General features: G+C 48.3%; 1 protein-coding gene across 1 annotated transcript; it reads left to right on the top strand.

Annotated features, from left to right (window-relative positions):
* The first annotated feature begins 349 nt into the window (after positions 1-349).
* Positions 350-16,748, top strand: LOC143804975 (elongation factor 2-like). The gene is made up of 15 exons (XM_077283659.1): positions 350-486; positions 4,321-4,535; positions 7,696-7,877; positions 8,762-8,973; positions 9,105-9,286; positions 9,462-9,567; positions 9,656-9,769; positions 11,782-11,920; positions 12,047-12,242; positions 12,321-12,579; positions 12,789-12,896; positions 13,559-13,912; positions 14,063-14,245; positions 14,360-14,492; positions 16,434-16,748. The coding sequence occupies exons 1-15, from the start codon at positions 484-486 to the stop codon at positions 16,625-16,627; spliced, it is 2,580 nt and encodes an 859-aa protein (XP_077139774.1). The 5' UTR covers positions 350-483; the 3' UTR covers positions 16,628-16,748.
* Positions 16,749-17,413: the final 665 nt, after the last annotated feature.

Consider the following 17,413-nt stretch of genomic DNA (forward strand, 5'->3'; position numbering starts at 1 on the left):
GTCACTAGTTGGGGTACAGACAGCTTTTATTTCGGGGTCAGCCTGCATATATTTTGGTCGCTGTCCTCTGGAGCCTGTATCTGGGGGGCAGCACGGTCTGTATTTGGGGTCGCACATTACACTTGTGCTTGCAGTGCGCCACCTACAGGCGGCAGTGTCACATGCCCTTTGCCTGGGGTCAGCAGCAGGGAGATTCTGCAGCAGTGCGACACTGCCGGGCTGTGCACACACCGCCGCTCCCATCATCCCCCGCGCTCGGCACAGGCTGCGGCATCAGACGGCCCCCCTCTGCAGCGGAGGCTGCGTCAGGTTGTCATGGATACATTGTCCGCCAGTCTCCGTCTCACCCCTTTCTCCCAGCAGCCATTGCGCAGTAGTCTCTGAGTGACGTCATCGCCCCGCCTCCTCCTTCTTCCCGAGTCGTCCTGCTGTGAGGCGGCTCCTGCTTCGCTCTGCCCGGGGAATCCGGAGACATCCGCCATCATGGTGAGTGCTGGCGGGGAGGCGGCCGTGTCACAGCCTGGCGGACCCTCACCGGTGCGGGGATAGAGAAGGCTCCGGACTCCCCGCGCTCCGCCGCCTGGGATGCCGCCATTTTATACTGGGATCAGCTGTCATATCTGTCTGCACTGCAGCAGAGGCACGGGGAAGGAGGGAGCCGGCACTGAACTGAGGGCTGTGTGTCTGTCTGACCGTCCGTCTGTCCCACACACTGCCGGGAGCCTGCACCGTGCTGACCGGTCACTGCTAATGGCTGACACTGTGTGATGGCAGGAAGGATCCGACTCCTCAGTGATGTCACATTACATAACAGAGGACAAGGTGCAGTACTGGTACTATGGCCCCGGGACTGCCAGCAGTTATACTAGGGGCCCCGGGACTGCCAGCAGTTATACTAGGGGCCCTGGGACTGGCAACGGGTGGTGACATCAGCCACTGGGGACACACCAGTAATTACATCACTGATCCTGTATTATACCCCAGAGCTGCACTCACTATTCTCCTGGTGCAGTCACTGTGTACATACATTACATTACTGATCCTGAGTTACACCCTGTATTATACTCCAGAGCTGCTCTCACTATTCTGCTGGTGCAGTCACTGTGTACATACATTACATTACTGATCCTGAGTTACACCCTGTATTATACTCCAGAGCTGCACTCACTATTCTGCTGGTGCAGTCACTGTGTACATACATTACATTACTGATCCTGAGTTACATCCTGTATTATACTCCAGAGCTGCTCTCACTATTCTGCTGGTGCAGTCATTGTGTACATACATTACAGTACTGATCCTGAGTTACATCCTGTATTATACCCCAGAGCTGCACTCACTATTCTGCTGGTGCAGTCACTGTGTACATACATTACATTACTGATCCTGAGTTACATCCTGTATTATACCCCAGAGCTGCACTCACTATTCTGCTGGTGCAGTCATTGTGTACATACATTACATTACTGATCCTGAGTTACATCCTGTATTATACCCCAGAGCTGCACTCACTATTCTGCTGGTGCAGTCACTGTGCACATATATTACATTACTGATCCTGAGTTACATCCTGTATTATACCCCAGAGCTGCACTCACTATTCTGCTGGTGCAGTCACTGTGTACATTACATTACATTACTGATCCTGAGTTACATCCTGTATTATACCCCAGAGCTGCACTCACTATTCTGCTGGTGCAGTCACTGTGTACATACATTACATTACTGATCCTGAGTTACATCCTGTATTATACCCCAGAGCTGCACTCACTATTCTGCTGGTGCAGTCACTGTGTATATACAGTACATAGCATCTGTGCCTCCGCCTGGTGTTTATCCCCCCCTCTATGTGCTTTTGTGTGGTAATAGTGCCCCCATTTGAGATCCCACACTGTTTTCTATAGTGCCCCATTTGTGCCAGTAAATAGATAAGATGCCCCTTGCGCTCCTCACACTGATCCCACAGTGCGTGGTGACCCCCTCAGTCATTCTCTGCTCTTGCTGTACTTGCATGTGTCAGTATAGTGATGTTATCGTGCCCCTTGCTGGGGTTGTGCTCTGGACCTCTGGTAGGTCTTGGGCCTAATGCAGCCCACTAGAGTAAATGCACCCATTAGATTCATGTTGGTCGCACCCTCCAAAAGGTTTGGCAAAAGTCTAAAGGCCCCGTCTCACTTAGCGATTTACCAACGATCACGACCAGCGATACAACCTGGCCGTGATCGTTGGTAAGTCGTTGTGTGGTCGCTGGGGAGCTGTCACACAGACCGCTCTCCAGCGACCAACGATCAGGGGAACGACTTCGGCATCGTTGAAACTGTCTTCAACGATGCCGAAGTCCCCCTGCAGCACCCGGGTAACCAGGGTAAACATCGGGTTACTAAGCGCAGGGCCGCGCTTAGTAACCCGATGTTTACCCTGGTTACCAGCGTAAATGTAAAAAAAACCAAACACTACATACTCACCATCTGATGTCCGTCAGGTCCATCGCCGTCTGCTTCCTGCTCTGACTGAGCAGCCGTACAGCGAGAGCGCAGCGGTGACGTCACTGCTGTGCTGCGCTCTCGCTGTACGGCCGGATCTCAGTCAGAGCAGGAAGCAGACGGCAAGGGACCTGACGGACATCAGATGGCAAGTATGTACTGTTTGTTTTTTTTTTTACATTTACGCTGGTAACCAGGGTAAACATCGGGTTACTAAGCGCGGCCCTGCGCTTAGTAACCCGATGTTTACCCTGGTTACCAGTGAAGACATCGCTAGATCGGTGTCACACACACCGATTCAGCGATGTCAGCGGGACCTCAGCGACCAAAAAAAGGTCCAGGCCATTCCGACACGACCAGCGATCTCACAGCAGGGGCCTGATCGCTGGTACGTGTCACACATAGCGAGATCGCTACTGAGGTCGCTGTTGCGTCACAAAACTTGTGACTCAGCAGCGATATCGCTAGCGATCTCGCTATGTGAGACGGGGGCTTAAGGCTGCCGTCACACTATCAGGATTTGGTCAGTATTTTACATCGGTATTTGTAGCCAAAACCAGGAGTGGAACAATCAGAGGAAAAGTATAACAGAAACATATGCACCACTTCTGTATTTATCACCCACTCCTGGTTTTGGCTTACAAATACTGATGTAAAATACTGACCAAATACTGAACGTGTGACGGCAGCCTAAGGTGTATGGGGGCTCCGGCCGACTGATGGGTGGGAGAGATGTCGCTTGCTGACTGCTGATTGCTTTGGAGAAAATAGGAGAAAGAATCCAGCTTCCAAAAATATCAAAATTTATTGAAGATAAAATCCAAAATCCAAAAACATGGTTCACAGGAGAAGAAATGGCAGCATGCTGCTACTCTCTCTCCTGTGAACCATGTTTTTGGATTTTGGATTTTATCTTCAATAAATTTTGATATTTTTGGAAGCTGGATTCTTTCTCCTATTTTCTCCATTGTTTCACGTGAAGACTGCACGTTATCCGGGCTTCCCCACAACAAATGCCTAGTAGGTGAGCTGGTTTTTCAATATTTTTTCTTCTGCTCATTGCTTTGGTTTTCCAGATGTATTGCACCGAGCGCGCTCCTGCATACGGAATAGACATCGGGGATGCCTGACTGCCAAATGATCAGATGAAGCTTAGTTCGACTGACAGCCATCTAATGTGTAGGGGTCCGGGGCGTGGGCTTGTACTTGCAGTCTCCTGGACCCCCGGCTATTACAATTGTCAGTGAATCTGTCTTGGCAATCAGATGTCTGCAGTGTAATCACGCGGCTCCTCATTACTCACGTCACCACGTGCTCATGTTCCATGTGTGTTTGTCACAAGGATCCTTTATTTTTCTGGTGTTGCTCTTTTTGGATGCCCCTTTCAGATATCAGGTGGGGGCTTTCTAGGGTGCCCCCGGGCCCTTTCTGCACAGCTCCAATATGTGGGTGAGCCTTATGGTAAAGACTGGTGCAAGGTGGGCTCCTGTGTTTCAGCAGAAGTGTTGACCCTTGGGCCTCCTGGCTCAGAGGTGGTGGGGTAAGGTTTACGAGGGGACCTACTCATTTCTTAGAGGGTCTGCGAAGGATCGCATTGTTGTGCTCTGTTGAAATGGGTTTGGATGTGAAAAGCTAATTCTTCAGATGGGTGTACTTACTTCTGCGCCTCATCCCACGGAGGGTCAGATGGAATTCTATCTAGGGGTCCCGCTATGACTGGTGCAGGGTCTCTTGGTGAGGCAGTGTCCTCCATATTGTCTCTCTGACCGTGTGTTTGCAGAGAACCGTAGTTTTAGTTGCTTCCTGAACACTAAGTTCCATTTTGCTTCCATGACAGGTGAACTTCACCGTAGACCAGATCCGAGCGATCATGGACAAAAAGTCCAACATCAGAAACATGTCTGTGATTGCTCATGTCGACCACGGCAAATCCACCCTGACTGACTCTTTGGTGTGTAAAGCCGGCATCATCGCTTCTGCCCGCGCCGGAGAAACGCGTTTCACAGACACACGTAAAGACGAACAAGAACGCTGCATCACCATTAAGTCTACGTAAGTTCCTCAAGATCGGCCGGCCGGCCCAGCCCTTCTCCGTTCTGCTGCGGCTTTTCTTTTTATTGCCCCAGTTTTTCCAACAGACCTGATTAAAAATCTTCTATTGTATCGTGTTTACAGCTCCTCCGCTGAGCTGTCACTATGGTTACGGGTGTGTGTCACCAGGGTTACGGGTGTGTGTCACCAGGGTTACGGGTGTGTGTCACCAGGGTTACGGGTGTGTGTCACCAGGGTTACGGGTGTGTGTCACCAGGGTTACGGGTGTGTGTCACCAGGGTTACGGGTGTGTGTCACCAGGGTTACGGGTGTGTGTCACCAGGGTTACGGGTGTGTGTCACCAGGGTTACGGTGTAGAAACGAACCATGTGTAGTCTGATGCTGTAGGCTTGTTTAACTTTATTTACTTTATCCTTTTATTGATAACCTTCAGACTAGTAGAATGGGTGTCACGGGGTAACTGGGGGAGCAGCACAACAGGGGGGCACAGGGTGACTGTCAGAGCGGCAGAACAAGGGGCACGGGGTGACTGTCAGCGGCAGAACAAGGGGCACGGGGTGACTTTCGGAGCAGCAGAACAAGGGGCACGGGGTGACTTTCGGAGCGGCAGAACAAGGGGCACGGGTTGAATGTCGGAGCGGCAGAACAAGGGGCACGGGGTGACTGTCAGCGGCAGAACAAGGGGCACGGGGTGACTTTCGGAGCAGCAGAACAAGGGGCACGGGGTGAATGTCGGAGCGGCAGAACAAGGGGCACGGGTTGAATGTCGGAGCGGCAGAACAAGGGGTACGGGGTGACTGTCGGAGCGGCAGAACAAGGGGCACGGGGTGACTGTCGGAGCGGCAGAACAAGGGGCACGGGGTGACTGTCGGAGCGGCAGAACAAGGGGCACGGGGTGATTGTCGGAGCGGCAGAACAAGAGGCACGGGGTGACTGTCGGAGCGGCAGAACAAGGGGCACGGGGTGACTGTCGGAGCGGCAGAACAAGGGGCACGGGGTGACTGTCGGAGCGGCAGAACAAGGGGCACGGGGTGACTGTCGGAGCGGCAGAACAAGGGGCACGGGGTGACTGGTGGAGCGGCAGAACAAGGGGCACGGGGTGACTGGTGGAGCGGCAGAACAAGGGGCACGGGGTGACTGGCGGAGCGGCAGAACAAGGGGCACGGGGTGACTGGCGGAGCGGCAGAACAAGGGGCACGGGGTGACTAACACATGATTGCCTAAAGGGTAATTCCTATCTAAGTAAAGTATGGTATATTTCAGGCCACACATTTATGCTCCGTTATTCTTGGGGTAGATGGGGATTCCAGAGTTCAGGCTCCCAACAATCATTTTGTGATTGCATATCCAATCCCTTTAACCTAACTGCATATGGTTGGGTTGTAGTCTGTAACCATAGTGACACATAGATCTGCTTAGAAGCTGTGTGCACAACATGCTGCCAAGCAGATTTCCATCTTTTATTACTCACTTCCCGGGTATGTGTATGCATTATTTCATGTGATCGTGTCCCCGGCTGTAGCCAGACACTGGGGGCAGTGGGGTGAGTGGGGAGTTCCTCAGACAGCTTGCTCATGCACCATATGAATCATTTACGTCTCCTTCTTTTTTTTTTTTTTTTTTTTTTTGGAGTTGCTATTTAAGCATTTCCTTTATTGTAGAAGTTTCCTGTTGCGCTGGGTTATTTAGTTCCCACACGTTTCAGCCTAGCGCAGTATAGTAGATGGAGGTCTTCTCTCCTCTGGGGGTCTCTGTGGACGAGCTGCTGAGTCAGGAGGGCTTTGCTTCACCCTCCTCTCGGCTGCAGGATTAGGTTTCTCCATCACATGGATACATATTTTTGTTGCTGCCCTGTGCCAAGGCGATAAGCTGAGGGTATTTTTAGACTCTTCCTTCATTTACAGAACAAATTTCACTACCGGGGGGCTCGTGTGTCCGATATCAGACGGAATAACTACTCCTACACTGCCCTGCCCGTCCTGGGCCAACCCGTTCTGCCAGGGACACTTTTACTAATCCCCGTGCCCAGAAATGTCTGTGCTCTCAGGACTGCAGAAATCCTGAATCCTACAAGCTCCGGAGGCAGAGGACTTTCAGATGTAAAAGTAATCTTCAATTCTGAGCTTGTTTAAGGGGCTATTTCTATCTTCAAGCGCTGCTGAATATGTTGGCGCTATATAAATGAAATTATTATTATTATTATCTTCAAAAATTGGTATTGCCAGATAGCACTTGTAAAAACAAGCAATTTTGCAATTTGCTGCTTATTAAAATTTGTAGCCGTTCTTGAGATATTAAAAGACAAAAAGTGTTAACAACTCGTTGCCTTGGAGACGGACCACCGCTGCTTGACAACATAATCTGTGTAGGGCTTACAAGCTGGCCAAGATGGTGGGTGCATGCTGTTACTGTGCTGAAGCTATGCTGCAAATTGGGGGGTAACCGCAAGCTCCCGCGATCCTCGCCACGTGATAGGTGCAACAGAAAAGAGCTTGTGAGCACTACACAGATTCTGTCTAGCAGTGGTGGTCGGTCTCCAAGACAACAAGAAATAAATAAGTCTTAATATCTCAAGAACGGCTGCAAATTTTAATAAGCAGTAAATTACAATGTTGCTTATTTTTACAAGAACTACCTGAAAATATTCATCAATGGAAATGTGGAATAACCGTTTTAAGGTCCCCAAACATCCTGAATAGCTCTTGTCTGACCATCTGCTGTCTTCCTGATGCTTCCCAAAGATCTGATTAGCTTTTTTGAGTAAAGAGTAAGATGCTGTTGGACATCTCTGGCAACTTTCTCTTTTTTGTAGTTCTACCGGTTATTTACTCTACATAATCTGGCAGGGAAGAGTCGCCCCCATACTCATTACGTTTGGATAGTATATGAGCAGGGACTGGCAAACATTACTGTCTCTTCTTTGGAAACTTTCTACATTTTCCAGATTTATCCCGTTACATCCTTACATTGTGCCCTGTACACTTCATTCTTTGTGCCAGCGCCGCTTTTCTGTTCCCTTTTGGCTGAATAAATAATATGGAGGACGGAGGTCCAGCGTCTGAGTGCTGGTTATCTCTATTTTCTGCCCCCCGTGATTTCTGCCCCCCCGCGCTCACGCCGTGGATGCCGCTCTCATCAGGCTCTTGTGTTTTCTCTGTAGGGCGATCTCCATGTACTACGAACTATCGGACAACGACTTGGCTTTTATCAAGCAGTGCAAGGATGGCTCTGGTTTCCTTATAAACCTCATAGATTCCCCTGGGCACGTGGACTTTTCATCAGAAGTGACGGCCGCACTCCGTGTTACAGACGGCGCTCTTGTGGTCGTGGACTGTGTATCAGGTAAGGAGACATGCTGCTTGGCTGATGCCCCTCAAGACTCCTCAAGGGTCCCGTATTTCTCCTTCACTGCACTTGGGGCCACGGCACCCTTTGTCCGAGGCACCTATTGATCATACACTTGACACCTTTCCTGTGGACGCCCACAATTTCCTTCTGTCCTTGTCATTATTCCAACCAGCCCACCATGTTCTTATTACTTGCTGCACTCGGATCACATTCACATCAATAGAAACTGATCTTTACTACTTGAACGATGTCAGCACGGTGTATGGAGCTGTGCTGTCCCGACTCCACACGCTGTTTACATCTGGCGAATGCCGGACCTGCAAGCTAACATCTGACCCCGCCGATCTGATGTCGATGACCTATTTTATGGATGGGTTATCACTATCTGAGTAGTGAACACCCCCTTTCAGTCAAGATTTCAGCCCCCTAGGATTATTTGAACTTGTTTTTGGCAATTTACTGTATCAAAAGGACAGCTATTGGCTAATCCTAGATCATCTGCGGCCATAAAGGGGCTGTCTGCCTGCCAACCAAGTGCTCAATATGTAAGATGTATGGGCTGTGCCACTGTAGGGTAGCCTGCTAATCGAAATTGTTGGAAAACCCTTCTCTTAATTTTTCATTTCTTTTTTTGGCCCGTCATGTGTTAGTGTTTAACACTTGTGATCTCCACTTTTGCTGTGCACAAGGTGAGGCCACAATCTCAACCCGAGCGCGCACCATCCCTCTTTGTAGAGTCCAAGCTTTCTTGAGTTATGAGTTCTTCTCACAGATCCTTTTACATTTTTGCACATCTGTGAACCCTTCTCGTGTCTTATCCTCCATGTTGTGTGTTTTTCTTTTTGTTTTGTTTTTTTTAATGATTCCTCTGTTTTTAGGTGTTTGCGTTCAGACTGAAACGGTTTTGCGACAAGCCATTGCTGAACGGATCAAACCAGTTCTCATGATGAACAAAATGGACCGAGCGCTGCTGGAGCTGCAGCTGGAACCCGAGGAATTGTACCTGACCTTTCAGAGGATAGTGGAGAACGTCAACGTCATCATCTCTACGTATGGGGAGGGAGAAGCCGGCCCCATGGGCAACATCATGGTAAGGAGACCTGAGAGGTGACCTCCGGCTTCGATCTCCTCTGTGGGGTCCTGTATCTGCCAGCAGGAGGGAGGGTGCAGCTTATACCGCGGCCGCCTCTGTAACTCCCCATCTTACTTTTCTATCGATAGATCGACCCGGTGATCGGCACGGTCGGCTTTGGCTCTGGTCTGCACGGTTGGGCCTTCACCCTCAAGCAGTTTGCAGAAATGTACGTCGCCAAATTTGCTGCCAAAGGCGAGAAGGCCCAGCTCCCTCCAGCAGAGCGAGCAAAGAAAGTGGAAGACATGATGAAGAAACTATGGGGAGACAAGTATGTAATGGTATAAAGACCTCAAGGGGTAATGGGGGGGCTAGCCGTAAATACATCCCATAGAAACCAGCAGGGGGCAGTGGAGAAGTTACCTCTGTGGCTAGGAGCATAAAGCGAGTGGTCATAGACTGCACCCAGCTGACTGCGGACGCTTCCTATAATCTTTTGTTTTCAGGTATTTTGATCCCGCATGCGGAAAATTCAGCAAAACTGCAAGCAATGCTGACGGAAAGAAGCTGCCGCGCACCTTCAGCCAGCTCATCCTGGACCCCATCTTCAAGGTAACGGATGTCTGCTTGGCATGTACTGCACTATGTTGTGTGCTGCGCCTCCTGGCCACCATGTCACTCACTGCCATTTACCCTCCAGATATTTGACGCCATCATGAACTTTAAGAAAGAGGAGACTGCCAAATTGGTTGAAAAACTGGACATCAAGCTGGACTCTGAGGACCGAGATAAGGAAGGAAAACAGCTTCTCAAGGTAAATGTCCACCTCCACTGACAGACTATGGTCCGGACCCTCCTATTATATACGTATGACCACCTCTGAATGCCATAAAGTACTGTAATATTACAGCCTGTAATATGGCCCTGAGCTGCACCATTCTGATGGCTTCAGAGCAGAACTCTCACAGCATGCCTTTCTGGCTCTATACTTGTTATACAAGTGAAATCGTCTGATGTATGGAAAGTATTAGCTGACCCAAGGTGGTGACGTGTCCACATGCTTATTACCTGTCTCTTTTCTGCTGGCTGTATTTTAGAGAGTGCAGCTCTGAAATATAATAAATCAGGCAACTCAGAATGTGATGTATGTGCGCAGTGACTCTAGCAGAATAGTGAGTGCAGCTCTGGAGTATAATACAGGATGTAACTCAGGATTAGTAATGTAATGTATGTACACAGTGACTGCACCAGCAGAATAGTGAGTGCAGCTCTGGAGTATAATACAGGATGTAAGTCAGGATCAGTAATGTATGTACACAGTGACTGCACCAGCAGAATAGTGAGTGCAGCTCTGGAGTATAATACAGGATGTAACTCAGGATCAATACAATTTAAAGGGCACCTGATTTATACGCCTAAACCACAGGCAGCATGAATCAGTTCCTGGCTGCACAATTGCAAAATATACTTTTTCGGCTGTTTTCTCCTAGCAGAGGTGGGAGAAGACTGATCTATATGTATACTTTCTCTGAAATGTTGGGAGTGTTTCAGATGACAAAATATACCTGACTTCAAGTGTGCAGTCAGGATCTGATTCATGCTGCCTGTGGTTTGGGCAGCGTGAAACCGAGGACAGGTTACCTGTTAAAGAGTTTCTTGGGAGAAGAATTTGCGTCCTTTTTCTTGACATCTATGAATGGAGCAGACTGCAGTGATGGCCGGCGCGGGCAGCGCTGTTACTCTGATCGGATTACAGTTTGCGGTTTGGGGATTCCCCCCCAGTTTTGTGTGGTCATCATTACCATTATTACCATCATTACCATTAGGGCAGATGTAAAATGTTTGCATTGGAGCTGTGTCCACAATACGGTCACCTTAGAGATCTAATCTGTGTGTTGTTACTTCAATAACCAACCTCTCTCCGTGTTCTTTTAGCCATTTAGGATTATCCACACAAACCAGAGTATCTAGGTCTGGGAATTATTTTGGGATGTCCGATTTTCTTTTATTTTTTTTCTCCCCTCACCTAGGAAGACAACAGTAATAAGTCTTAGTGACAGGCAGGAAGCCATTTTATTTCAGGCTCTGTTACCCCCGATACCGCGGATGGGAAATGTAAGCAGACGTCGCCCTGGTATTCGGCAGCACAAAGGTGTGACCATATTCGACTTATAGGGGTGCAGCGGTGTAATAGGGGGGTCATATTCTCACCGGACACCATAGATAAAGCTGTTCCACTTATCACCCCTGCCCCGTCATTAAAGGGTTGCTCCGGTGCCAGTCGCTTCCACATTGGGAGGTGAGGGGCACTGATAACGTCTTCTCAAGATGCTGGAAGGAATCAGGCGCGCACATAATTCTTGGTTCCCACTTTTTAGAAGGGGCATCATCAGCGTTGCCTACCTCCCAATGTGGAGGGGAGATATCCTGAAAGATGGCTGCCAGTCACCCCTGGTCCTACTACTGCACCCCCTTCATTTGATAATCAGATGCAAAAATCTGAGATTGTGACATGGTGTAATGGTGAGGATACGGCCCCCCAGGGACCCTTTTAATTATTATTTTTTTCTTCTCTCCCCCATTAACTGGAGAAAACTAAAGGCATTTTGTAATATACATCTGTTACATAAACGCCTTCACATGTCACTTGTCTGCCGGCATCACTAACACTTACTGAATTATTTTCTTTTTTTTATCCTCTAACTTTCTCTAGCTCCTCTTGTCTTTCTGTGGACACTGACGACTGTTCACGCTGACTACTTTCCTCTTTTGGTGATGACCGTCTGATTTCCGGCACTAACATATTGCTGCTTTCCTGTGCTGCAGGCGGTGATGAGGCGCTGGCTGCCGGCCGGAGAAGCCTTGTTACAGATGATCACCATCCACCTACCCTCCCCGGTCACAGCACAGAGGTACCGGTGTGAGCTACTGTACGAGGGGCCGCCTGATGATGAGGTTGCTCTGGGTAATTGTCCACCCCTCTGTTAATTTTAGCGGGGATTGTCCACCCCTCTGTAAATTTTATTTAAAAATGGACATCTCTAAATCTCTTACATCTAGTATCTAAGAAAATATTTTACTCTCTGTGTAGGTGTGAAAAACTGTGACCCCAAGGGTCCCCTGGTGATGTACATCTCTAAGATGGTTCCCACCTCCGATAAGGGGCGATTCTACGCCTTTGGTCGTGTCTTTTCTGGAATTGTGTCAACCGGTCAGAAAGTGCGAATTATGGGTCCTAACTACACTCCAGGAAAGAAGGAAGATCTCTACTTGAAGCCTATTCAGAGGTAAGTGCTCCTCTGCCTTGTCCCACTTCTTAATACGGTGACTTTCTAAGCTCTTTGTTCTCCTGTCCCACCTTGCAGGACCATCCTTATGATGGGGCGATATGTCGAGCCCATTGAGGATGTTCCTTGCGGCAACATAGTTGGCCTAGTCGGTGTTGACCAGTTCCTGGTGAAGACTGGAACAATCACCACCTTCGAGCATGCCCACAACATGAGGGTGATGAAATTCAGTGTTAGTCCCGTCGTACGTGTTGCTGTAGAGGCAAAGAATCCTGCCGACCTCCCGAAACTGGTGGAAGGCTTGAAGCGTCTGGCCAAGTCTGATCCTATGGTTCAGGTAAGAGAAGAACATCAAGACTAGGACCCATTTCTATATTTTTAGCTTTTACAGAGGGATAAATTGTTCCAAAAAAAGATTGGGGAAGTTGCTCAATCTCATTAATTTGCTTTTTTTTAAATCTTTCGGCTGATACGTTCTCTGTTTTCTAGAATATTTGACGATGTAGTTCCATGACAAACTGCAGTTTGTTTTTTCTTTGTTTTCAGTGTATAATTGAAGAATCTGGAGAACACATCATTGCAGGGGCCGGGGAATTACATTTAGAAATCTGCCTTAAAGACCTTGAAGAAGATCATGCATGTATCCCCATCAAGGTAAGATGCCAGTCGTTGCCTCAGACACATGGAAAGTTTGGTCTGATCCTTGGTTTTAAGGTGTACATGTAAATGTCCTACTACAAGAGTCTGTGTATTCATCCAACATTAAAGGGTTATTTCCAGCTACACAGATAAATGTTGATTGGTAGTTATTGTAAGAACAATTATTTGCAATTTACTGCCGATTAAAATTTGTAGCCGTTCTTGAGATATTACGGTAATAGTTTTCTGTTTAACAGCAGTGGACGGTCTCCAAGGCAACGAGCTGTAAACAAAATAAAAGTATTATCTCAGGAATGGCTGAACACTTTAATAATCAGTAAATTGCAAAATGGCTTGTATTTCCAAGCACTATCTGACAATACCCATTTATAAAACTGGGTAAAAATCCTTTGACTCCTCTGATTTGGACAGTTCCTCACAATAGAATGGTTCCTATCCAATAGCAGGATTTCTGACGGTTAGGACACTCTGTAATCTGATTTGATTTTTGGGTGGAACTCGAACAAATGTTCAATGCTCCTGTAGTGCCACGAGAGAAGAAAATAAGTATTGCAGAGTACTTCTAAAAATTAATGGAAGGATGTGCCAGCTTCTCAATGTGGTTGACTGAGAAAAAAGGGGGGAAAAAAAAGTCATTGCTGACCATTTTCTTTCAGAAATCGGACCCCGTTGTATCATACAGGGAGACTGTCGGTGAGGAGTCCGACCAACTCTGCTTGTCCAAATCCCCCAACAAGCACAACCGTCTGTACATGAAGGCCCGACCTTTCCCCGACGGCCTGGCTGAAGACATCGACAAGGGAGATGTCAGTTCCAGGCAGGAGTTGAAGCAGCGCGCCAGATACCTGGCAGAAAAGTACGAGTGGGATGTGGCCGAGGCCAGAAAGATCTGGTGTTTCGGTCCCGATGGAACCGGACCCAACATGTTAGTTGACATCACAAAAGGTGTCCAGTACCTGAATGAGATCAAGGACAGCGTTGTGGCTGGATTCCAGTGGGCCACCAAGGAGGTTTGTGCCATTCACTTGTGATAGGTGACTTTAGCATAATGTCCGTCTTCAATGAGAATAAGTGCAGGATACATGTGCACTAAAACTTTACATGTTCTGCCTCTTCTGATAAATCTAAGTGGTTTTTTTTTTTTCAATATTTCTGTTTAGGGAGTTCTATGTGAGGAGAACATGAGAGGTGCCAGGTTTGACATTCACGATGTCACGCTGCATGCCGACGCAATTCATCGTGGTGGTGGCCAGATCATCCCCACTGCTAGGAGGGTGCTGTACGCTGCTGCCCTGACAGCCCAACCCAGGCTCATGGAGCCCATCTACCTGGTGGAGATTCAGGTGGGTCTCAGATAATCAAGCCTTCAGTCAGGTCTTATTTTTCCAGCTGATATGTTTTAGGGAGTTTTAAGTGTTGACGAGTATTTGATATGCCACCTTTTTTTATTTGCACAGTGCCCAGAGCAGGTGGTTGGCGGCATCTACGGCGTACTCAACAGGAAACGAGGACACGTCTTTGAGGAGGCTCAGGTGGCTGGAACACCCATGTTTGTCGTGAAGGCTTATCTCCCCGTCAATGAATCCTTCGGTGAGTTCTTCCATAGCTAGACTTTCAGTTCAGATGTTTCGCATAGGCCAAACAGGAAGTAGATATCCTCCTTCACCGATATAATGGCATAGGGCAGTGATGGTGAACCTTTTAAGAGACAGAGTGCCCAAACTGCAACCCAAAATCCTCTTATTTATGGCAAACTGCCTACACTGCAATTTTAACCTGAATACTGAAGTTTTAGTTAAGAGAAAAAAACACTTACAGAGAGCCGCCACAGACAGGAGCAGGGGTACCAGACTGCCGACATAAAGGAATATGCCCCCCCCCCTCCCCTACTGGTATATGCGCCCTCATCCTTGTATATGTGCCCCATTCTGACCGGACCGCTGATGTGCACCGCTGATGTTCACCGCATGGAAAAAAAAAAAAGCTTCCTTCTTCCCCTGAGCCACGTTGTCTTCTGAAGCCGATGGCTGACCTCAGCGTCCAAGCGACAGGTGCACAAGACAGTCACATGTACGCCGACGCCGGATGCTGGCCTCTATTAACCAGAAGGGTCTATTGGGGCGCACGGACCTGGCCAGTTTGTGCACTGCAATACACTTCAGCTGGATGTGTCTCCGAGGACGCAGATCCAGCTGAACTAGGGGCTGGCGTCTCGTGCCCACAGGAAGGCCTCGGCCCTGGTATAGGACCTACAAAGGCACATGCCACCATCCTCAAAAGGTGAACATTGTTTTCTAAAAGCTTGATCCCACTGAAAGGTGCTAAAAATATAATGAAGGCTTTCATTATATTTTCATTTTTAGCACCTATCAGTGGGTTTAAAGGGAACCTGACACCCCCCAAAATCCTATATGAGCTACGGCCACCGGCATCAGGGGCTTATCTACAGCATTCTGTAATGCTGTAGATAAGCCCCCAATGTATCCTGAAAGACAAGAAATAAAGGTTATATTATACTCACCAAGGGCGGTCCGGGTCCGATAGCAGGCGCTGGACCGGACCGCAACGCCCATCTTCATACGATGACATCCTCTTGTCTTCACGCTGCGGCGCAGGCGTACTTTGTCTTCCCTGTTGAGGGCAGAGCAAAGTGCTGCAGTGCGCAGGCGCTGGAAAAGGTTAGAGAGGCCCGGCGCCTGCGCACTGCAGTTCTTTGCTCTGCCCTCAACAGGGCAGACAAAGTACGCCTGCGCCGGAGCCACAGCGTGAAGACAAGAAGAGGACGTCATCGTATGAAGATGGGCGCTGGACCGGACCGCGACGCCCATCGGACCTGGACCGCACCAGGACCTCCCCTGGGTGAGTATAATCTAACCTTTATTTCTCATCTTTCAGGTTACATCGGGGGCTTATCTACAGCATTACAGAATACTATAGATAAGCCCCTGATGCAGGTGGACGCAGCTCATATACGATTTTGGGGGTGACAGACTCCCTTTAAGCTTTTAGAAAACCAGGTTCACCTTTTTCAGTTTAAAGTATACTGGGGGCTCATGTATGATAACTGGACAGTAGAGATTTAGAACCGGATTAGTCAGAGCAATTTTGCCAGAATTCTGGTGTAAATTGCTTTGAAAGGCACAACGTTTTCACACTGGTCTTTCCCAGCTTTGCCAAACTGTGAGCGTAAGGCTACAGCTTATCTGGCCAGGGTGAGCTGTGGTGGTCTCTATGCCGGGGATAGGAGTAAGATTTCTGGTGAGGCACACAGTGTGTCCGATGAGCAGTGATGAAACTAGGAGGTTTTAATGAATCACAAGTGACTGAATCCTACAAGCTCCTTCATCAAGACCAAGGGGAATATCACGGATCTGGATGAATCGCGCCCAATATGAAATATGTTGGATGTTCTGAATAGTTGTGCAGACAGAACATCTGGCTGTAGAGGGAGATTTCCAGCCATTGCCATTATGGAGTTTGAACGTCGGCACTCCTGATTATTCCATTAATGATGGTTTTTTTGCCTTGTAGGTTTCACTGCGGACCTTAGATCCAACACGGGAGGTCAGGCCTTCCCACAGTGCGTATTTGACCACTGGCAGATCCTGCCCGGAGATCCATTTGATACCACTACTCGCCCATCCCAAGTGGTGGCAGAAACCCGGAAACGTAAAGGTTTGAAGGAAGGAGTCCCAGCCCTGGATAACTTCTTGGACAAATTGTAAACCTCATCTTTAAATATAATCTGACCCACATTTCTGATGAAACCAAAATCGCTTACATAACAAAGACGCCATTTCTCTCAGCTGATTTGAACACCATGCACATTGATCATCCCCCCCCCCCCCCTTCCCTCAACAGAAAAGTAAAAAGACACTAAAAAAGGAAAAAAATAAAAATATGTAAATGTGTATTGTGACTTGTTTTCTGTGTACGGTTGCTGCTCACGATGCATGCATTCAGACAAAACCACGTGTAGGGAATAGGGGTAGTTGTTCTGTAAGGCGATTTTCCTTTGAGCCTAATCTGGATTTGTCCCCAGTTAGCGAGGTTTCAAAGTTCTGGAAGTCATAGTCTGAGTACAGTCCCGGTGTGGGTCAGAAGACCTAAGCTCCACAGTCTCATAGATGTAGAGTTGGATCCCAAGACTGAACATTACTTATTCGGGACAAGAAAATCTAATGGGTTTGTGGATACTACTGCCAATAGTCCAGAACTCACACTGCAGAAAAGACCACCTAGAGCCATACGTAGATATTTTCTAGAACTGAAGAGGTTATCCACTACCCTGATTGTTACTGGTGTTGCCATAAAAATGCCCCTAACTAGACCTCTTTCTGTGCCCCAGCTCTGCTGTCCCAGACATCACTGCCTTTGCTCTCTTCTGACTACATTTCCAGCTCTTTTTAGAAAGACAGCTTGCACCACATTGGGATTGGCCACACGGGAGACGAATGATCTTCAAAGGGAATTGGCCTATTGTGGTGAAATATCTGTCTTGAGGGGCTGCA

Source organism: Ranitomeya variabilis, chromosome 1, assembly GCF_051348905.1.
Source record: "Ranitomeya variabilis isolate aRanVar5 chromosome 1, aRanVar5.hap1, whole genome shotgun sequence".
In the NCBI taxonomy this organism is placed as follows: Eukaryota; Metazoa; Chordata; class Amphibia; order Anura; family Dendrobatidae; genus Ranitomeya; species Ranitomeya variabilis.